Source organism: Rutilus rutilus (genome assembly GCF_951802725.1).
Source record: "Rutilus rutilus genome assembly, chromosome: 24".
NCBI lineage: Eukaryota > Metazoa > Chordata > Actinopteri > Cypriniformes > Leuciscidae > Rutilus > Rutilus rutilus.
Window position 1 is genome coordinate 15,357,004 of NC_140228.1, and position 23,730 is coordinate 15,380,733.

At 39.1% G+C, this 23,730-nt stretch overlaps 1 protein-coding gene across 1 annotated transcript in view; it reads left to right on the top strand.

Annotated features, from left to right (window-relative positions):
• Positions 1-23,730, top strand: part of cntnap2a (contactin associated protein 2a) — a 406,059-nt gene that overhangs the window by 232,734 nt on the left and 149,595 nt on the right. The window contains exons 10-13 of the mRNA XM_084399640.1: positions 10,698-10,860; positions 19,956-20,062; positions 21,871-21,990; positions 22,941-23,141. Coding sequence (XP_084255766.1) covers positions 10,698-10,860; positions 19,956-20,062; positions 21,871-21,990; positions 22,941-23,141 — 591 coding nt within the window. The remainder of the gene's footprint in view (positions 1-10,697; positions 10,861-19,955; positions 20,063-21,870; positions 21,991-22,940; positions 23,142-23,730) is intronic.

Here is a 23,730-nt window from a genome sequence, read left to right on the forward strand (position 1 = left end):
AAATGAAGTTCTGCTGCAAAAAGACATGATTCCAATGCCTGTACCGAATGTTAATGAGCAACATCAGCTGATGATGAAGAAAAATCCGGTATATATGCATAGGGCATCTTGTCCTTTTTTAGGGTCGCATCTTGTGACATTGCATCTTGTTTTTGGTTTATTTAGATATCTTTGGTCCGTGTTGCATTCACATTTCAGTCGAACTGCACCAGAGTTGGTTTGTCATCGGTCTCAGTCCGCTTGATGGCCGCTGGGGATTTATAAATTAAATGTGGTAAACAAATTGAGTAAATGTAATAAAAAATACAGTAGATAGGGATGCGCCAATACCGATATTTAAAACTGCACTCGTGTACTTGTACTCATTAAAATGATCCGATACCAAATACCGATACCATGCAGCATGTGTAAAGTACAATGCCTGTGTCTAAGAACACTCTACACTGTAGCGGCTCTAAATGTGCGCTGTAGACGAAATACGATAGAGCAATAGAATGAACAGTGAAGAGAAAAGAACAGTAACATGTTCATACAATAATTTTACAGGCATGATTAAGCATGAAAATAACTAAAGGAAACAATTAAGCCAACAAATATGATTCATATTCTTTTGGTTTCTCTACCTAATATGTGTAAAATATTGGGTAGATGTACCAATGGGTATCAGTGGTATTGGTGCATCCATAGTATTAAAAGTATTTAATTAATATCTATAATTAATGAATAAGTTAACTTTTTTTCTTTTGTAGGCCAAATAAATAAATAAATACATTTTGTATATGATATTTTTTCTCTCTCAAATTTTCTGTGGCCCCTCAAACACCTCCTTGTGTGGAACACAAACACTACTCCCTGGACTCTTATTTGAAAACCCTTGGTTTAAGAGATCTGATTTCAGCCATAACCTATTTTTGGCATGTGTACAGTAGTTAATGCATTTTGCTTTTGCACGCCAAAGTGCTATCCTGTTAACAAACAGACTCTGTGATATCCATTAGTGTGTGCAGATGTTCTGCACTAATATTGAGCAATTCAATTATTAAACTAAAATCTCCTTATAAGGGCCTTCCTTTAAATGATTGGTGTAACAAATTGAGCTTTGGCAGCTTTGTTGACTCTCAAGGTGTTTGGCCCAGCAGAAATGCTCCATTGCCAGCCGATGAATGGTCATTATAAAGCAAGGTTGTTATTTATTCAGTTGATTATTATAAAGCAAGGAGACACACGTTAGAAGACACTTAAGCACTAAATGAGCAATTTAGAGTACAGTTCTCTTACGAGAGGTTCTCTCGTATTGCGTAAGTTGCTTACGCTACGGGTAAAGTAATCTTTTCTCGAGATCTCAAGCCAAAAAATTATCCTTAATTTTTGTATTTATTGTCAACGCAGTGCAGCAGCCAGCAGACCATAGCAGGCTGTATAAGCGTGCTCATTGGCTGTCCTGCGGCAACTGCAGCAGCCTACCGGTGAGCCCTGCGTGACGTCACGCCCAATGAGGGCGCTTCGCGCCCTCCACGCGTCACAGCCCGCCAGAATGGGTGTGGCTTAGTGTATATATGGAAGGGCTCAACAGGCTGAACTCTGATTTTCATTTCTTCAGCGAAGCTCTTCGCATCGCTGGATCTTGAGAAGCCGCCGCCGTCGAATCAAGCGACCAGCAAGCCTAGGAAAGCGACTGAGGAAGCCGGCCGTTTCTCGCCGCCTTCAGCCATCCGTGCCTGCTACGCTATCCGGCGTCAATATCCTTTCTCTGCCAGTGTATGTTCGCCGCTGCGACACACACTCTCTCTTCTAAAAGAGCGCGAGGCGTTTTTGTTAAAATGCCTTGCATTTCCTGTGGCTCTATGTCGACCCTGCAGGCTCGACTAGCCTTTTCCATCACGGACGTGAAAATCCTGTTCACGAATGCAAGCCGGGGAATCCCTGCGTGCATCGTGAGCTCGCGGCCAGCTGTTCGTGAATGCATGTCGGTGGAATCCCCACGTGCGTCGCGAGCTCGCGGCCAGCTTTCTTACGTACAGAAAGCGAACCCACGGAGCCCCGCTCAGCTACAGAGACCGCCATGTGATCTGCGCTCTCTGCCTGGTCCGAGCGGCTGCGTCCACTGCAATGGTAGAACAATGTCGACCCTGCAGGCTCGACTAGCCATTTCCAACACGGACCCCGCTTCCGCCTCTCTCGTTCGGGTCGTGCCGAAAAGAGACCACCCGCAGAGACCACCGGAATGCGATCCTGTTCGTGAATGCACGCCGGGGGAATTCCGCCGGGGGAATTCCCCGCGTGCATCGTGAGCTCAGCTGTTCGTGAATGCACGCCGGGGGAATTCCCGGACACACAGAAAGCGAACCCGCCCGTCTCGCTCTCTCAGTCCCCTCAGCAGAGGCGATTCGAAGAGTGTTTTCAGAAGCCAACAAGCCGGTTTCTCAACTCGCTTGCCTGCACACAAATGCCGTTCTCACGACTGCCCACGTAAATCTCAAGAAAAGCATTATGTCTGGTTGTATTCCGGCTCAGGCCGAAGGTGTTCTGTATGTAGGAAATGTGTCCACTACCCAGTGTCCACCCCTACACGTAAACACTACCCTCTCTGTGTGTCACGACCGGACCACCGTCAAAACGTTCCGCTTTGTCAGTCCCCTTAGTAAAGGCTACTGCAGAAGTGTATTATGCAACCAACGAGCCGGTGATACAACCCGCTCGCCTGCACGCAACCGCCGTTGCCACGGCGACTCAGAGAAATCTCAAAGAGTATAATGTCTGGTTATCCGGCTCACGCCGTAAGTGAAACCCGGAGGCCATTCTGCCCCTAGCTGTACATGCAAAAGCATGGGAAGCTATTCCAGGCGTGTCAGAATGGGTGCTGAGCACAGTAAAGCAGGGCTATTCGTCGCAGTTCGCTCGCCGTCCCCCGCGCTTTCGAGCACGGACTGAAACAAGAGTGAATGTGGAAGTAGCACACCTACTTCGCGCAGAAATAGCGAAACTGCTGTGCAAAGGGGCCATAGAACCGGTACCTCCTTCTCTGAGCGAGTCAGGCTTTTACAGCCGTTACTTCCTCGTGCCCAAGAAGGACGGAGCTCTCAGACCTATCTTACATCTGAGATATTTGAACAAAGCTCTTATGAGAAGAGCGTTCAAAATGCTCACAACCAGACAGATCCTCGCGCAAATACGCCCGAGGGACTGGTTTATTTCCCTCTATCTGAAAGACGCTTACTTCTTTCCTTACTGATAATACCCCGTCACAGGCCATTCTTGAGATTCGCCTTCCACGGTTAGGTATATCAATACACCGTCCTTCCGTTCGGCCTCTTTAGCACTCCGTACATTCACGAAGTGCATGGACATGGCTCTCGCTCCCCTGAGAAATTCGCTCAAAACCGTTTTTCTGATAGCTCTGTCATCAGTAAAACGTGTGGGGGATCTGCACGCGCTATCTGTTAGCCCCGCGTGTCTCGAGTTTGGACCAAATGACTCTAAAGTTATCCTCAAACCGAGACATGGTTACGTCCCCAAGGCAATTGGCACTCCCTTCAGAGTGCAGATCATCTCCCTATCGGCTCTGCCAGCATCCGATAGCGAGGGCAGTGATAACCTCCTCTGCCCCGTCAGGGTGCTGAGAGTTTACATCACGCGCTCCGCCGCCTTCAGGCGTTCTGAGCAGCTCTTTGTTTCGTTTGGTGGGCGCACCAATGGTCTCGCCGCCTCGAAACATAGCCCGTCCAGATGGATAGTGGACGCTATCGCAGCAGCTTATGCGTCCAAACACCTACAGTGCCCTATGGGCGTCAGGGCCCATTCCACTAGAGGCATGGCCTCGTCGTAGGCTTGGTCCAGTGGGATTTCTATTCACGACATTTGTATGGCGGCAGGCTGGGCCTCCCCCTCTACATTTGTTAGGTTTTATAACCTGGAAGTTCCCGCCTTTCAGGCTAAACTTTTTTCAGTCTAGGTGATGTGTATGTTCTGCCCAGTTATTCATGTGCAGGCTACTCTCACGTGACTACTAGCTCTTCTGGTTGAGCTGCACAAAGGGTGATATTCTCACATAGACCGGCGGAGCCGCTCTGTATTTCCCTATGATGTGCTTATGTACTTGTGCTGGCCCGCGTTGCTGGCCGCCTGTTCTCCACACGTTTTATACATAGACCGGCGGAGCCGCTCTGTATTCCTGTGAAATGCTTATTACATGTGCTGGCCCGCGTTGCTGGCCGCCTGTTTCCCACATGTTTTTTGTGTTCCCCGGGCTTTCCCTGGGACTCATGCAGTGGATGCTCGGCGCGCACAGCGTTGACAAGGAGTTTCCGTAGCGTAAGCAACTTACGCAATACGAGAGAACCTCTCATAAGAGAACGTACTCGATTACCTAACGTAACCTCGGTTCTCTCTAGAAGAGGGAACGAGTATTGCGTAACCTGCCGTGCTCGCGCCACGAGCTTATTCACTTCAGTCAATGAAAACCAGAGTTCAGCCTGTTGAGCCCTTCCATATACGCTAAGCCACACCCATTCTGGCGGGCTGTGACGCGTGGAGGGCGCGACGTCACGCAGGGCTCACCGGTAGGCTGCTGCAGTTGCCGCAGGACAGCCAATGAGCACGCTTATACAGCCTGCTATGGTCTGCTGGCTGCTGCACTGCGTTGACAATAAATACAAAAATTAAGGATAATTTTTTGGCTTCAGATCTCGAGAAAAGATGACTTTACCCGTAGCGTAAGCAGCTTACGCAATACTCGTTCCCTCTTCTAGAGAGAACCGAGGTTACGTTAGGTAACCGAGTACGTTTTGTTTTTTGTTTTTTTGCCAAATGTTTATAATCTTTACCCACCAAGTTTCTTGTTTATCTTGTGAAACCACCAGCATGAACACAGGTAATTGAAGCTGTTTATGCATGGAAGCTAATTGTAGAGCATGGACCTGGGCACATTAAATTTAATATGGTAAAATCATCAAAGGCAGGGATCTGATCAGACTGAGCTAGAAATGGCGAGGTCAGCTACACACACAAAAAAAAAGGATGAACAAATTAGGTTTCTAGAGGCAGCGTATGAAAAGATTTTGATTCCTGCTCATATATTCCCATTCACCTCACTCAGGCAGATGTAATGCATTTCATCAGTGTGAACACTCATGCACGTGTTGGCAGACTGCACTGCATAACAATCTCCCTTAGGTCTGTCAGTCCTATGGAATGATGCTTGTTTATCTGGGTTGGGTTGGCTTCTCAGACGTCAGCTTAATGCAAGAATTATGATGGCTTCTCAGCTTAAAATCAGTATGAATGTATACATTAAATCTAGGAAAGGGCTTTATCTCTGTTCAGAAAACCATTTAAATGGTTCAAAAGGTTTTGTAGTATGTTCTTCATGCTGGTGATGCTATTTATGCTATTGTTTGGCATCCCAATGTGGGTAAGATTTTATCATCGCTTTCTCTAGCAGAATACCAGTGTACTTTGAAATAGATAGATAAATAAAATAGAAAGTTTGTATTTTGCAATGTGCAGATTGGAAAGTGAACCCTCTGTGCCTCTACCGGTGGGTTATTACTGTTAGCAGCTGTGAGATAATGACTCTAAAGAGCAAAGACAGTCATGTGTGTTTGTGCAAGATAAACCCAAGAAACATATATACAGCTGATTCAGATCCTCATTACAGTGATAGACAGACTGGCCTGATGCACATCGTTTTTCCATAACTACTGGATTTCCCTGCCACAGAATCTGTGTTTGTTTCAGGCAAGTATGATATGCATGCACAAAACATTATAAGGTCCAAATCCAATACATGAGATACATAAATATAATGTTCTGTAGAGTATAGATATTCTGAAGGGAGGGTATAAAGGGACCTTATTTTGTCTTCCAAAAATATCATGGCACTTTTATAAACACCAGCACTATGTTAATATGCACAACAAAAGTTTGATCCATTCTGAAAAAAGATCACATTTTATTTTTTACATTTTGTAAAAAAAAAAAAGAAAAAAAGTATTTGCATTTTAAACAAAATGCATTTTTATGATTTTCAGATCAATACATTTCTACATGAACTGTGCTTATTTTAGTATACTTATATACTAATATAGAATGTATTATTGTTTTAAATTTACATTTATATACATTTATTTAAAATAAATATATTCATCTTTTTTTTATGTATGATTTCAGTATCTTAACTTAAACTTAATTTATTTCAGTTTTTATTCTAATTCAAGTTTCTAGGGTTTGTTTTTAAGTTAATGTTTAAAAACATTATTTCAGTTAACAAACATTTTAACCATTCCACTGAACTGTTAAATAGTTCATATTGGTTGTGATATATAAACAAATTGCCTTGCCTAAAAGTTAGCATTTAAGGAGAAATCCCCCTTGTTGTTGGGCGAAAGACAAATGAAGCACACACAAAAATATAAAAATCATTTATCACCCTCATGTAATTCCAAACCTGTATGACTTTCCTTTTTTCTGTTGAACTTAACTGAAGACATTTAGAAAAATCACCTTTTTTTTTAGGTCCATAATAATGAAAGTCAGTGGGGTCCAGTTTTGCTTTGCCCAAGATGCTCATCTGCGAACAAAACATAATTAGTTTTAGCACATGTTTGATCATTTAAGACCTGATGGAATATTCTAGCAAACAGAAAAACTCCCATCAGTCCCCAATGTCTCCAAAACACCGTCTCGCATGTATTTAGCTGTCTGCAGTGGAACCAGGAGAATAGATCTTTGTTTTTCCAAGAAAGGGACTGCTTGTCTCCCGACATCCTCTCTGGTTAGATGTAGTCTCCCAAACCTATTTTACAGAGGATGATTCTGCACATTTGTGGCAGACCTCACCGAACTAATGACTGTCTGATGGGAGATGGCAGTAGATTGGATTTTGTAATAAAGAAGACATTAAACATAGAAGGACCGTAGAGTTCTTCTGCTTCAGATTAGGACTTTGAAATACCCATCAACCTGTAGGAGGTCAGCTTTTTTTTTGATAACTTTGTAATAGAGTGAAGTAAAGAAAATGGGCTCTCAAATGTTTCTTTGAAACAGTATATGGCTTGTAGTGGAGTTTTTATGTGCTGTTACTAACTTGTTTGGCTATTATTTTTATTACACTGATTCAAAAATATTTTTGCATTTCAGTTTTATAGGAAAAAAATCTATCAAATTGAATTGAGAAATTTGAGTCATTTGAATGGTTTGCAGTACTATTCAAAAGTTTGGGGTCAGTAACATTTTTTTATATTTTTGAAGAAGTCTCTTATGCTAATCAAGACTAATCAAGCGTTTGTTTGATCAAAAATACAGTAATATTGTTAAATGTTATTACAATTTAAAATAACTGTTTCTATTTTAATGTTTTAAAATGTAATTTATTCCTGTTATGGCAAAGCTGAATTTTCAGCATCATTACTCCAGTCTTCAGTGTCACATTATCCTTCAGAAATCATTTTAATATGCTGATTTGTTGCTCAAACATTTCTGTTTATTATCAATGTTGAAAACAGTTATGCTGCTTAATATTTTTTGTGGAAATTGTGATAAAAAAAATTCAGGATTTTTTTGATGAATAGAAAGTTTAGAAGGACAGCATTTATTTGAAATGTGAATTTTTCTTTCTTTCTTTTTTTATTATTTGTAACATTATACAAGTCTTTACTGTCACTTTTGATCAATTTAATTCACCCTCGCAGAATAAAAATATTACTGACCCCAGAATTTTGAATGGTCTAGTGTACATAATATGAATTGAAAATAAATGTTAAGTATTTAAAATAAATAAATTAAAGTTATGAACTTAAACTTGAATGTAACATGTTACTTTCTAAGTTCAGTAAATGGCAAAATAAATAAATAAAAAAAATGTTGACCCTAAAAAATAAATTTGACATTTACCGTAACCGAACTAATTTATACTTGGTAAAGTTAAGTAAATCTAATGTGTTTTTTTTTTTTTTTTTTTTTTTTTTTTTGGTGTCTCCTTTAGACCAACGATCTTTGATAAAGGCGCATTTGTCATGATGTTTGCAGAGGTGGTATACAACTGAACACTGGGTTATTCACTGGCTCATTTCAAATAATTTTATGTTAATTTAGATTTGGACTTGATCAACAAAAGTGGTGTTGTCCGAGTGGGTGAGCTGTTTACTCTGTGATCAGCCCATCTGTTGCAGTTTGACCCGTGCAGGCCAGTTTATGGACCTGTTAAGAATATTATATTTTTCACCTTAATTACGTTGTTTCCCCTCACTTTTACTTTGTTTTGGGCCTCATTGAGAACACAGTGAGCTCAAGAAAGCCCTCTGAGAAATCCTGATTCATGTCACTTTAGGAAAAATGACTGCTTTACACACCATTTGAACTCATATTCTGTAGTATCTGATTTTGATGGTCCCCTTTAGACATTCCGTTGACTATAAGTAACGTTGAACCTCCATGTCAACTAACTCCTATTAGAGTATTAGTAGACTGTCTGCTTAATATCTGCTAACACTTTATTGTGATGATCCCCCAACAGACATTCTACTGACTATAAGTAACTTTACATGTACATCTCAAACCATAAACCTACCAGTCAAAAACTCAACTAATACTCTAATTAAGAGTTAGTTGACATACTGTAGGTGCTATATTACTTATAGTCAACAGAATGTCTTAAGGGGGCCATCAAAATAAAGTTTAACCAATGTTGGATACACCTTAACATAATTATAGACTATCCATAGCAGAATAAACAAAAACAGTTAACATCTGAGCTCGGCTTATTGATGAGGATAAAAATGTACAGCATGGGCTTCCCACAGGAATCCTCCATATTCCATTTGCCAGTCATGAATAATACATGGAGCCCATAGACACTCATTAATCTTACAGTAGTTATTCTCCAATCTCTGCAAAATCATCAGCAGCACGTAAACACAGTCAAGCAGAAGCTACTCAGAAACCCCGTCAGGAGTGTGAGTTGTGGGCCTCAGTCGTAATTTAGAGTGTTATCTTGTCAGAAATGTGACTCTCCTCAATTAATTACGACAGCAGAATGGGACAAAAGCAGTCACCGGGAAGTCGCATCCAAGCGTGGGTGACGAAAGCCTGCCTTTTCCCACGTCCCTTGTTGATCACGGATCCTGGCGGCCTCCCAGATCCCCACAAATCCCGGCAATCATTGAGATGCCACTGCAGCCCTGCCTTAATTTGTCAGCAGATGCTTGTTTTTCTCGGTTTTCCTCTGTAGTGAGTCACATTTCCCTCAGTGTGTCTTCCAATAGCCCATCTTCCTCATTCTCCTCTGTTGACTGCTCAGGCATATAGACTCCTGGACAGGTGCAGGAAGCAGACAAGACAGATGGCCCAGCAAACTTGAGGAACTTTGTTGTGTTTTTTTTTTTCTTTTTTTTTTCTTCTTTTCTTTTTTGAAGCAAGTGCCTTGCAAACACTGATGCTTCCAGATGCTCTCATTTGTAGATTAATGTCAGGGGGACGCAAGGTGAATCTCAATAGACCTTTCTGTGATCGGCATAATGGAAAGCTTTGTTTACCTCTAACACAAGCGTAACCAACCCTGTGGATTTGCCAAATATTTGGGGTCTAGGTTGCGCATTTTCTCCTAGGAATGTCAGCGGTCCATATGGAGAAATCTGTCTAATCTGGCTTTGCTCAGTGTTTCTAGGTATTTTTATCTCATTAAGAGATATCTACAACAATGTAGATAAGTTGGCTGATTGTTTGCGATGTACATGACCTTTTTTGGTGTCAAAGCTATCACTTGGTTAATGAGGTTAGGTTGATAGGTTTTTCCCCAGTTAATGGTCCTTATGTTCAGCTTTTGCATGCATGACATTAGATTACCTTTCACACATATGACGTTAGATCACACTCACTGACTTTATTTTTGTGTTAAATTTAGTTTGACCTTTTTTATCCAGAGAAATATAGTACACAGATCTCAGTCCTACAGTATGAGGTTAAGTGTCTCACTTGAGGGCAAAATAGTTCTTGCAGAAACTCTCCAACTATAATTAAAGCATGATTCAGACATTTTTTTAAATGTTGAGTTATGGGTAATAACATAGTTCATTAAATAACAGACTTACTTGGGCAGGATTGGGATCTCTGGATGCATGCAATGCGCAAGCCTTTGAAATAAGATTTTATGTTATGTATTTTTAACATTATGTGTACAGTTAATTAGGGCTACACACAATATATCATCACCATATTTGTTGTTGGCCACAAATTTATAGATTGAAGGCCCCCCAAAAAAATGCATCCATCTGTCATAAAAAATGATCCATTCGGCTCCAGGGGGTTAGAATTTATATTTCAAATAAAGCTGTTCTTTTGAACTTTCTATTAATCAAAGAATCCTGAAAAAAATGTTTCTCAGTTTCCACAAAAATATTAAGCAGCACAACTGTTTTCAGTATTGATGATAATAAGAGATATTTCTTGAGCACCAAATCAGGGTATTAGAATGATTTCTGAAGAATCATGTGACCCTAAAGACTGGAGTAATGATGCTGAAAATTCAGCTTTGCATCACAAGAATAAATTACATTTTAAAATATAGAAATAGAAAACTTCTTTCAAAAACATTACAAAATATTACTGACCCTAAACGGTAGTGTATGCAAAATGAAAATTCAAGTTAACAAATTGTTAATATATATCAGTCAACATCTTTCCCATGTGTTTTGTTTGTTTAGGTTATTTTTTAAGAACCAGAGCATCTCCCCTCCAGCGCTCGTTCCAGGGTTGTATGCAGCTCATTCAGGTGGACGATCAGCTGGCTGACCTAACCGCAGTGGAGCAGGGAAAGATGGGAGCCTTCGAGAACGTCAGCCTCGACATGTGTGCCATCATTGACAGGTCAGAGCCAACCCTTCTTCCCTTGCCCTGCATTTCAACAAACACTGGCTGAGACCGTGATTATCAGGTGCAGCAGACTGAGACTGTGGCTTTATCCCCACTGGCAGCATTAGCCCTAGGGGCAGGATCTGTCGTTTTCTGCCTGCTCTCCCTGGAGTTGACCTTCTTCATTCCTTGACTTCAATGGCAAATGAGGAGTTTAATCAGCATGCAAATGCTGTGCGAGAACAGGAGACCTGCGCTTGGTTGTTATCTTTAGATTGATTTTACATACTTTCACTCTCCAAGGCTTAGCGTTTTTGTTCGGTTGCCACATTGTTGTGAATACATCAGAGGCAAATCCTGGTAATGGAGCTTTATTGATAATGTAAAACAAAGCGTGAGGAACAAGAAACCATTGTAGCTGGTGTTTTTGCCATCTTTTTTATAAGTACTGGATATTATGTAACCTGTGTAGTAGGTAAGTAGGCATATTCGGATACAGCACTATTAACTTAACAAAGATCATCAACAAAACTTCAAAACAAAAGCTGTACGAAGACTAAAATAAAAGACATACAGTATGAACACAAAACCCACCCATTACAAGGTTACAACAAAATGAGCAAAGTAATTGAAAAACTTGAAGAAAAAAAAAACAGAAAAGCAATATTTTTGAAAGCCCTGCATTTCAAAATATACATGTTGACTGTCCCATTTGTATCTTTAATGTTTTCATGAAATAACATCTCATCATCCAGACAGGAGGATTTCTAAACAGATGTGAGGGCTAATGTATTCATCCATTGTGCAAGAAAACAGTAATTTGCCTTCAAATTACAGATAATTAAGGGTCAAGCAGCTTGCTTTTGATCACAACTAATCAAATTTGTCTTTATGGTAATTTAACATCAACCTGACCCTTCAAATACTGCATCATCTGTTCGTTAATTATATAATTCCGTTTTTTGTTGTTTTTTCATAAGCACAATTGCACATCTGGAGGTAAATCTGATGTTGGTATGGTATTTTTTCTTGTATCTTGTTTGATGGCAATTCAATTCTATAGAGATGAAGGAAGCATAACTGGAGACTTCCATAGGAAAAAAAATCCTTTACTGCAATATCTTTGTCACAGGGTCAATGCAGGCGATCAGACGAAGACAGGAGAAGAAGGTTCCAAACAACAGTAGTGTTAATAATACTATTCCCAAAGGCAGGCAGACAGATAGCTAGCAAACACAAATTACATAACTGTGACCGGCCCAGTGCAGGGAACAACCTAAGTACTAAACACAAACAATGATAATTAAAGACAGCTGACACATATGAATTAATAATGATGGTAACCAAGGAGACAGATGAGTGGCGGACACGTAACAAATGAAAACAAACTGAAAGTCCATGAAAACAGAAACTAACAGAACATAACGGAGTGGGTCCTATTCACTAAACAGTTTTCACCACTTTTAAAGCAAAAACCAGAGTCTTATTCACTAACCGGCCTCACTTTAACCGGTGATTCCAATTTCAATACCACAGCTAAAACTACAATCTAACTAATCTAAATTTCAAAGAGTACATTTTAAAGGGGTCATGAACTGCATTGTTTTATCATTTCAAAATGTTTCCTGGTGTGCACTTATAATGTGAGTATGATTTTTACATAAAAAATTGTCAGAATTTAGAAATAAAAAGCATTTTTCCTAGCCTGATTTTAGCCCTGATTTAAACGCTCTGTTTAAAGGGGCGTGTCTGCTGTGATACTTTAGTGTAAACGCCCACTGCTGTGATTGGCTGACATCTTTGCATATGAAATAGCTAAGTATTACATGTGGAACTCTCTCGAAAACCTTTAGCAAGCTTTTACTATTACAGCTCTCAAGGTTAACTAATCGTGAAAAGAGTTGATAAATAGCTAAATAGCGTATTTAGATCTATATCTATATCTATCACAGACATACACATAATCAGTAGATATCAAACGATCTGTAACAATGCAATACTAGCACATATAAAAAACATTTTTTACACCCATAAGTGTGTTGCACCATTCCTGTCCAATATAGCAGGCACAGCATCGTTTTTTTTATCTCATTCTGTCTGCAAATCCAGCCTCGATCTGTGCCTTGTTTATAAAAGAATCCGCAGTGAAATGCAACAAACAAACGCACAATGTCTTCGTTAGCCGGAACTTCATTAAAAATAAAGTTCAACCACGCATTCCAAAAAAACTGGAATCCGAAGGAAGCTTATGCAGCGACTGTGTTCTTCCACAACCAGGCACTGCAGCTCGATCCAGTTTAGTGCCACGTAGGCCTATGCTATTTACCTATTACATGTCATGCGTGAATTGGTGGGCGAAGGCTACAGAATTAAGCGTTGGTCTACTTCTGTTGAGGCGGCATTTCACTGCTCTCTATCGTCACAGATCTGCCAATTCGCAGATCCCTCGTTTGATGAGCCAGCTGTCAATAAAAGCTTTTATTTGACAAACAAGGAAGTTTTCAGCTCCGAAACGTACAGGATATTCTTATATTACGATGACCTTTTATATATCAAAAGCTCAAGGAAAAGTTGATTTCTCAATCCATGACCCCTTTGAAGTAAACAGTTATTAATAAAAAAAAAACAATATACTGATTCAAATGCATTGTCTTTCTCTACTGTTTACGTTCACTTAAGCCATAACCGACTATGTTTACTAGGATACTTGCCAAGTCAGGCATTTTGAGATAAATATGTGTGAATTTGTACATTTAAGCGCAAGGAGATGTGAAAGAGAATTAATTTTATTATTTGCAAGGTGCGCTTTGGATTTGCACACACAAAACTTGCCACACAGCCTGGCGAGTTCTCTTTCGCATCTTCTTGCACTTGAATGCTTAAATTGGCAAGGCTTGAAAATGCATGCAAATGATAAACTTTCATGACCATGCAGCACTGGCAAGTTCAGGGCAGTGACAGTTCCTTCAGCTGTCCAGAACTTCTTTCACACTGAAAGGCGCTCATGCATCCAGTCAAATACATCTGTCTAGCGTATGTTTACATAGAAAAACAATAGAAAAGCAAAAATGTGTCCTGTCTGCCATTTCAAGTGTCTGTAGTATTTTGTAATATTTCAATTAAGTATGTCATATGATCACGGTAGTCTGCAGCGTCCTCTGTAACTTAGCACTCAGAATCTTCCTGCAAGATTGGCAAATGCCAGCACAGTCTCATGGCAATTCGTATCTCTTTTACATTTTGGACAATTTGTGGCTGATTCGTACGCCCCTAGTTAGGATTATGGGTGGACCTTCATACATGCTTTATTTCTAAAAATCATACATTTCCACATCGAATCACATCATACAAATTCATATGGAATCGCCACCTTGTAAACTTATTGCTCTTCTCATTAGATAGGTCTAGAATTGCGCTAATGCGCATCAAAATTCTCAGGTTAAACTGCACTTGACTTGACATTAATGGCCTCCCACGTAAGTGCAAAGAATTGCTAATTAATAAGAATAACTATTTGCTTGCTTTGTGTTTATTTGCTCATTTATAAAAACAAAACAATTCTAGGTAATTTATATTGCTCCTTAGTGATAAAGAGCCACATATGGAGGCATTGTTTACATTCCATTAGATTCCTTACAGCTCAGTTAGAAGCTTAAACCCCACTTTAATTGTGTGTAAAGATGCATTGTTCTTTAATGCGTCTCATTAGCCTTATAGCTCAGGGCTGAGTACATTCTCAACATGATTTAAAGACAAGATCAGTTCATTCTGCACGTCTTTTTGCCATTTAAATTCACATCCATCGCCCTGACAATATTCAGATGATGTTTCAGGTGAAACAGTCTTTACTGCGGTGTTTATTTATGTTTTTGAGATTATGGTTTCTACTGCAATACATTTAGTTGTAAGTCCCCTCAGGGGAAAATCTTTTCCTGTATTAGATCAGGCTAGAGACCGACTCCAAATGGAGTGAACTGTAATAATAGAGGAGGCAAGAGACTGTTGAATGTTTTCCCTGTGTGTTTTTCCGTCAGCGTAATGATGCTTCCCTGGCAAAGCTCCACAGTGCCAGCACAGTGAGGAGCAAACTCATTATGTGGGATCGAAAGGGGGGCCACCCGCTCACTACACCATTGATTTTATGTTCACTTTCATCAGGCCAGGTGATGCACTATCAATCTCCTTTACCAAACGTGTCCCTGTGTTTGACATGTAAAAGAATATTCCATATCCTCCCACCAGGAAGACACTAAAAAACACGACCTTGCAGTTAGATATAGCTCAAATCACATCCTCTCCTTCTGCGGGAGATTTTTTTTCTCACCCCTACAGTATTTCACACACATCAATTTCTCTCACATCAAGCTATTTCACGCATAAGCTGTTCTGCCGAACTTCTAGAGGCCTTCTTAGAATGTGACTCATTCTAAATATCTGTGCAAAACGTTTGACGTAATGGCGTGTCGAGTCAGGGGTCTGAAAGGGTGAGATGGGAAGAGAGGGGTCTAATCTGCGCCCATCTCTGAGGAGATGCTGATTGGTGTCTCACACCAACAAGTCTAATCTGACAGAGGCACTTTAAGCCACGTGCTTTCGCTGTTCATAATGGTTGCATTAGAAAACTGTCACTTTCCATTACAAAAGCACAGCTAGGGATGTAAACAGCCAGGAAAAACGATGCTCTGGTCTCCAGGGTTGGGGAAGCTTCTTTGAAACTGTAATTTGTTATGGTAGTTGAACTGCAGTCAAGGTACTCTTTTGAAAAAGGAGCCAAATTATAGTTCACCCAAAAATGAAAATTCTTTCATCAAGATTTCAACTCAATCTTATGTCGTTCCAAAACCCGTAAGACTTTCATTCATGTTCAAAGCAAAAATGAAGATATTTTGGTCACACTTAGTGAGAATTGGACCCTAAAGTGTGACCAAAATATCTTAATTTGTGTTTTGAACATGAATGAAAGTCTTACGGGTTTTGGAACGACATACATTATTACTTTATATGGTGAACAGATTTAATTTAGGCAACAGAAGTTCAACTGAACTTAAGCTACTTAAGGGTGCACTATTTTTAAATATGTAACTATCCAATATAAAAATGTGTAATTTAATCAGAGATTTCAAAAGAATATTAATTAGAGTGACTGCATTAAAATTGAATGGATACATTTATACTAAATACAACTTTAGGGTAGATCCAAAAATGAGGGTGTGTTTTAATATTTAATCCAAAAATGTAGAGATGAAAAGCAACTTTTAACTGAATATAAATAATATTATATTAATATTTTACTTTTATTTTTTGTTTAAAAAATCTAAGTTTCCCAGTGATGCATGTGAGAGAGGAATGTTTAGAATAAATCAGTTTACTAGAATGAATCAGACTTCTGCTGTTGCAAAAGAGATTGAATGTGTATGAAATGATTCACTCAAATGAATCAAATGTCCCAGTGATGCATGTGAGTGATGAATGTTTAGAATGAATCAGAATTTCCACTGTTGCATAAGAGAGTGAATGTTTATGAAACTATTCACTCAAATTAATCAAGTTTCTCAGTTATGCATGTGAGAGAGGAATATTTAGAATGAATCAGTTTACTAGAATGAATCAGGCTTTCCACTTTTGCATAAGAGAGTGAATGTTTATGAATGATTCACTCAAATGTATAAAATTTATCAGTGATGCATGCTATACACTCACCTAAAGGATTATTAGGAACACCTGTTCAATTTCTCATTAATGCAATTATCTAATCAACCAATCACATGGCAGTTGCTTCAATGCATTTAGGGGTATGGTCCTGGTCAAGACAATCTCCTGAACTCCAAACTGAATGTCAGAATGGGAAAGAAAGGTGATTTAAGCAATTTTGAGCGTGGCATGGTTGTTGGTGCCAGACGGGCTGGTCTGAGTATTTCACAATGTGCTCAGTTACTGGGATTTTCACGCACAACCATGTCTAGGGTTTACAAAGAATGGTTTGAAAAGGGAAAAACATCCAGTATGCGGCAGTCCTGTGGGCGAAAATGCCTTGTTGATGCTAGAGGTCAGAGGAGAATGGGCCGACTGATTCAAGCTGATAGAAGAGCAACTTTGACTGAAATAACCACTCGTTACAACCGAGGTATGCAGCAAAGCATTTGTGAAGCCACAACACGCACAACCTTGAGGCGAATGGGCTACAACAGCAGAAGACCCCACCGGGTACCACTCATCTCCACTACAAATAGGAAAAAGAGGCTACAATTTGCACAAGCTCACCAAAATTGGACGGTTGAAGACTGGAAAAATGTTGCCTGGTCTGATGAGTCTCGATTTCTGTTGAGACATTCAGATGGTAGAGTCAGAATTTGGCGTAAACAGAATGAGAACATGGATCCATCATGCCTTGTTACCACTGTGCAGGCTGGTGGTGGTGGTGTAATGGTGTGGGGGATGTTTTCTTGGCACACTTTAGGCCCCTTAGTGCCAATTGGGCATCGTTTAAATGCCACGGCCTACCTGAGCATTGTTTCTGACCATGTCCATCCCTTTATGACCACCATGTACCCATCCTCTGATGGCTACTTCCAGCAGAATAATGCACCATGTCACAAAGCTCGAATCATTTCAAATTGGTTTCTTGAACATGACAATGAGTTCACTGTACTAAAATGGCCCCCACAGTCACCAGATCTCAACCCAATAGAGCATCTTTGGGATGTGGTGGAATGGGAGCTTCGTGCCCTGGATGTGCATCCCACAAATCTCCATCAACTGCAAGATGCTATCCTATCAATATGGGTCAACATTTCTAAAGAATGCTTTCAGCACCTTGTTGAATCAATGCCACGTAGAATTAAGGCAGTTCTGAAGGCGAAAGGGGGTCAAACACAGTATTAGTATGGTGTTCCTAATAATCCTTTAGGTGAGTGTAGATGAATGTTTAGAATGAATCAGTTTACTAGAATGAATCAGACTTTCCACTGTTGCATAAGAGAGTGAATGTTTAGGAAACAATTCACTCAAATGAATCAAATTTTCGAATGGCACACATGAGAAAGGAATGTTTGGGATTAATCATTTACTAGAATAAAGCTTTTCAATATTAAATAAAAGAAAAATGTATAAGGTAAACTGGTTCAGTAGAATATTTTTTTCTTTCGTCAATAAGACATTTCCTAAACACAAACATGCGCACATTTACTTTTGTACTCTTTATCTTTCCTTGGGAAATTGTGATGGAAATCTGTGGGAAGCTAAGTGACCATAAAACAGGAAATGCTTGTTCAGGCTCACTGCTCTGCATTCTCCAGCTCTCTGCTTGGAAAGGAACAATAGTAAAATGTTTGTAACTTTCTGTTTCGTGAGAGCTCAGCTATTACCAAGGCTCTTTTTCGAATCTATTACCAAGAAGCTTTTACCAAGGTCTTATCTCCCAGTGACAGTACCTGTCGACTCGGACTTAATTTTTATTATTGGACTGAGTCATCAGTGGCCACAAATATCCAGGGACCGGTGGCAGGAGTTTGATTAATGAACAGCGTAAACTCTATCTGTACCTTTCTCCTCTAGGCACAGATGGCCAATGCGGTAACCTAATTAATCGACACATGTCATCCTATACAAAAAACTACAGTTTGGCAGCATAGTACGACAATAACTGTGTTGAAGAACTTGTCAGACTTAAGGTTCATTGTCAGTGGCATTGTCACAGCTCTTCCTATGAGACATCAGCCTAATGAGTATTAGCTCCAAGGGGATTGTTCATTTCATTTCATTTCATTTCATACCGCATTTTGCCGTGTTAATGGATTTGACGTGCATTTGGCAGGACTGTATGAGGAGCTGTGGAAGTGGACAGCTAGTGTTCAGCATCATTTTTTTTGCACAGAATGAGCGCCACATCACCAGATTTCAGTTTTGATCCTTGGCCAATTGAAAACACCTCTGAAGATGACTGTTTCTTAATTAAGTTCAGGAGAAAGTCAGTGAAGCCGTTAATTGATTTAACTTTAGCTTTAATTACGATTTTAGTTGAGACTATAAGATAAAAGATGCTGGCAAATCTGCACGGCTTGAAAACAACTTTGTGTGTGTGCGATTGCCATGTGGAAATTACATACTTTTTACTGTTGATGAGATGCTAGATAGTCTCTTGTTGTTGTTGTTCTGATTTTAGTTTTTTTGTTGTTGGTTTTTTTTTGGGGGGGGGGTGCTGTCGACATAAAATTATTCTTGGTGAAATTTGTAGTATATAATTTCTTTATATTCTGATATTATAAATATATGTCGGATCTCTGTAATTTCTTTATTTTAATGTTTATGTTTACATTTCTCTCAATTTGATCTGTTTCACAGTTTTGTGTTACACAAATATGTTCCTTACCAGTTACCAAAGTGTTGTTATTGTAAATTTCTTAGAAATATATAAAAAAAATGTTTTCATTCATTTAATTAAAGCTAGGAATATAAAAAAAAACAAGAGCAAAATAAAATCACTAAAACATAAACTACAATTTAAATTAAAAAATAAAAATATAAAAAATAAAAGCTAATTCAAACTATTAATAACTTATATAATATTATAAAAATAATAATAAAATAGTACTGCTGTGCTGGACCATGGATGGTAAGTATTTTTTCACCCTATAGTGTGTCCATTTGATTGTTTGTCTTTATCCCATTTGTCCATTAAAAAAAAAAAAAAAAAAAAATGCATCTGTGTATAGTAAATCAAGATAAACAAGTGTTAAAAGTGAATTAGTATATATTTATGATTTTTGTACAAAAGCGTTTTTTACCATTGTCACATTAAGACATTCATAAAGTAAATGACTCATTGTCATCCTCTTCAAAACTTTCTCTTTTTTCAACTGAGCTGGCAATCAGTAATGTGTTTCAATGAGTGCTCATATCAAATGTTATAAAAAAAAACTGTTGGAAAACAATTGTTCTTCTAATTTAAAACAGCACAGCGGATAGGAAGAGAACTTTAGACATTTTTGTCCCTTTAACTTGAAAATGCAGCAAAATGAGTTGCAATGATCAAAGATTGTAGTCTAGCATTTTACATTGGTCTGACATGCATTTAAATGTGTTATTGTGATCTGTACCTTTTCTTTTTTCAGATGTATGCCAAACCACTGTGAACATGGAGGCCGATGTAGTCAGACCTGGGACGGCTTCACTTGCACCTGTGATGGAACGGGGTACACCGGAGCCACCTGTCACACATGTAAGAATGTGTGTTTAGGTGTATCTTTTTTATGGATATGTGTGCAACCGGTATGTGCTTCCGGCTTATTGCTGGTTGTTTATTCCAACGCATTCTCATCCTAGGGCGTCATATACTGACGCTTTTGACATTTCGTCTACATCGAACGCACATGGCACCCTTTAGCGTCAATATGACATGCACAGAGCTTTGTTCGGTTATGGGTAGGTTTAGGTATGGGGTAGGGTTAGGGTTAGACCGCTAGGAGGCGCCTTCTGGCCCATATCTATCTGCGTCTCATATTGACGCTAAAGGGTGCCATGTGCGTTCAATGTAGACAAAATGTCAAAAGCGTCAGTTTATGACGCCTTGGGATGAGATCGGGCTGTTTATTCTGATACATGTCATGCTTTCTAAGAAATAAAGGGTTATGTTGCGTAAACCTCAGCATGTGAGCAGAACTTACAAAAATAGAACAAAGAATGACATTATATTTTCTGTGAAATAAAGCAAAAAGGAGAATGGGAAACACACAAGAGGAACATCATTCTGTTTAATTAACATCTAGAAGACCTTTCTGAGAAATGTCAAGGTTCGGTGTAACAGTATTTGCTTTCTCTGTATTTGCTTTTACCTATGAATTAGATGGTAAATATGTTGATGGCTTCTTGTTTCCACTGCTTTTGTAGCAGCTGAAACGCAAAATTAAAAAATGTTCAGTTTGTTACCAGGTTTAAATTATATTTTGAAATACCAACTGAAATGGAAGCACAGGAGACTTGAATCGGCATTGATTTCAGTAGAGTTTGACGTTAGCATGTTGCTAAGCTAATGATGCGTTTTATTTATGCTGAAATATTTGCATTGATCATTTTTCGAGATTGAATGTAAGTGCAGTTCCCTCGCCACATCCATAATTGATCCATATTTGATTGATGTAATTTCCTTCTTTGTGATTAACATGTGATGCTGCTGCTATAGAATTTGGCCAAAACGAGGTTTCTTTCAAATTTAAGTCGCCTACCGTTCAGAATGACCTTCAGATACTGTATGGAGTGGCACCAACTACGACTCCTTCAAACGCTCACTTGGTTTTGAGACAGAGCTATTGATTCATATGAAACGTCTGTTGTATTCTCTATGTAGTCTGTTTGGGATCAGATCTGACAGAAATAGTTGACTGAAACTTCTTTAGGACCCCAGGGGTTAGATGGAGAGGAGAAGAGACTAGAAGTTACAAAGCTGCAATATGAAAGATGTTGAACCCTGTTGAGCTACTTCCCTCAAACCTCTCCGTATAAAAAAAAAAAAAAAAAGGTTGTATTGGTCAATACTCAAGCTTGCAAAAAGTATAAACATTTATTTTTTAAAACTACTCCATATATTGCACAGGGAAGCTGCTGTTTCTGTCATTCAATATTTATTAACTAAGTACTTTCTGTTTAGCTCATGCTTTTCTGTCCGAGTTTGATTAGTGGGATGGTTACCTTGCGTTTGTTCTGGATGTACTATGGTGATATTGTCAGATTGCAATCTGCAAGCATAATGTGTGCAGAATTGGTATTTTAATTTCACACTTCATTCTAATTAGTTTTCCATCAGTAGTCCACATAGCCCAGTTTTGGCGAAAGTTAATATAAAAGGAAAATAGTGTCTTATTTATAAAATGTTGTCTTATTTGCTTTAATTAAGATTTGGAGGTGAACCTCCAAAAATGTTAGATTATAATTGTAATGTATGATTATAATTAATGAAGTTAATAAAGAAATTCAAATAAAAAATTTAATAATATTTAATAAAGCTGTTTTGCTTTTATTTATTTATTCCAGCTGTATATGAGCAGTCTTGTGAGGCCTACAAGCATTTGGGAAGATCATCTGATGCCTACTGGATTGACCCTGATGGAAGCGGACCGTTAGGGCCTTTTAAAGTCATCTGCAACATGACAGGTAAAATGTCCAATATTTAATTTTTTTGTGGCTTACCATTGCACTATGAATCCAGGAAGCCCATCGGTTGCACTTGATTCATAAATCAAGCCTTTAGTGTTTATTATGTTTTCGAGAACCCCACTGTTCCCAAGCTTCTGAGTCAGGTTCCTAAAACACACTATCGCTTCCCAAGACAGTATTTTATTTCAACATCTCAACCCATTTGTTTCCAAGAATATATTTCATCAATCTATGTCCACATCATCCCACTGATCCAAAAATAAATAAATAAAACAAAATGGCACTCTTGCATGTAGAAACATCAGGACTTAAAATGTTATCATTTCAGGACAGGAACTCAAGTCATCTCATGAGCATTGGAAATCCCTGAGCGGACACGGTAGAGAGCAAAAATCATTCTGAAAAGAAAGTGTCTGTCAATTTCTGAAATATATTATGTTCATTTAGCAGCCTTTGAAGTGTAAATCTTGTGATTCTTTAAGGTGGGAAGTAGAGATTATGGTTAAAGTATAAGGTGGGTTAAGAAAAACATTTACTTTTTTCTTTAAAAATAAATAAATGTGGAAATTTATCCACTCAAGTATATATTTTGCACTTTTTGTTGGACCAAATTTTGACACAATATTGAGGCATAATTATTTATTATGAATTATTACCAATGCAATGGTCTGAAAACCTATGGCAAACCTTTGACAAAAATCGTATGGCTCGCCGAGTTTCTCACCCTTCACCAGCAAATGATCATTAAAAACTTAGACACATCTCTCAGACACATCAGATCAGTTTACTGCAGAAACAATTATAATTCCTTCGTCGTACTGTACAGCCTACCGAAGTTCAAGAGAAGTCAATTTGCAATAATATGTCAAGTCGTTCCAACCAAATCTCGCAGTATCTTTCCTGTGTCAGTTCACCTTTTTATGCCCATTACTTTATCCGTGTTTCAGAGGACAAGGTGTGGACGACTGTGGTGAATAACCTCCAAGCACAGACAGCAGTGACTGGCTCCAGCCGGGAGAGGCGGACGGTGTTACAGCTGAACTACAGTGCCTCTATGGAGCAGGTCACAGCGATAACCAACAGCGCTGAGCACTGCGAGCAGCACGTAGCCTACGCCTGCCGAATGTCACGCCTACTCAACACACCAGGTACACAGAGATTGTCTGTGTGTGTGTGTGAGTGTGCGCTTGCAGAATATAGATTCTTATAGGGACTTGTGGGGTGATAGAAGGTTATCTAAAACCTTAAATTAAAGAAACTGTAATTTTATCTAACTGTAGTGATAGTTCTTGCTGTAACAAATGAGGGTCACGTGTCTTGATAACCGGGTAATCTGATGGTAGAATAGGAATGCAACCTTAATAGCCCCTCAGTGGCTGATGCCGATGCACTCTTCACTGCTCTCAGTTTGAACCCACTTATTTTTGGCGGTTTTCCCAGTTGTTAAACTGCAAGAATAGTACAGAACCACCTCAGAATGTTGTTTTTTGTTATAATGGCTCGGTTTCAGGAGGATTAGTACGGCATTTGCTCACTGTCTGTGAATTTGTGTGGGCTAACAGCTGGACTAACGAATTAGTGCTAAATGAAATGCAGAAATTGCTATAGAAATAATTTAGTTCAATCCTAAACACATTTTTGAAACATTTGTCCTGGTTAACGTGTGGGCGTGTAAGTTTCACTTGCTGATATTTCCATGTCACTTGCTAATTAGCCGTTTACGAAAATTGAAATTGA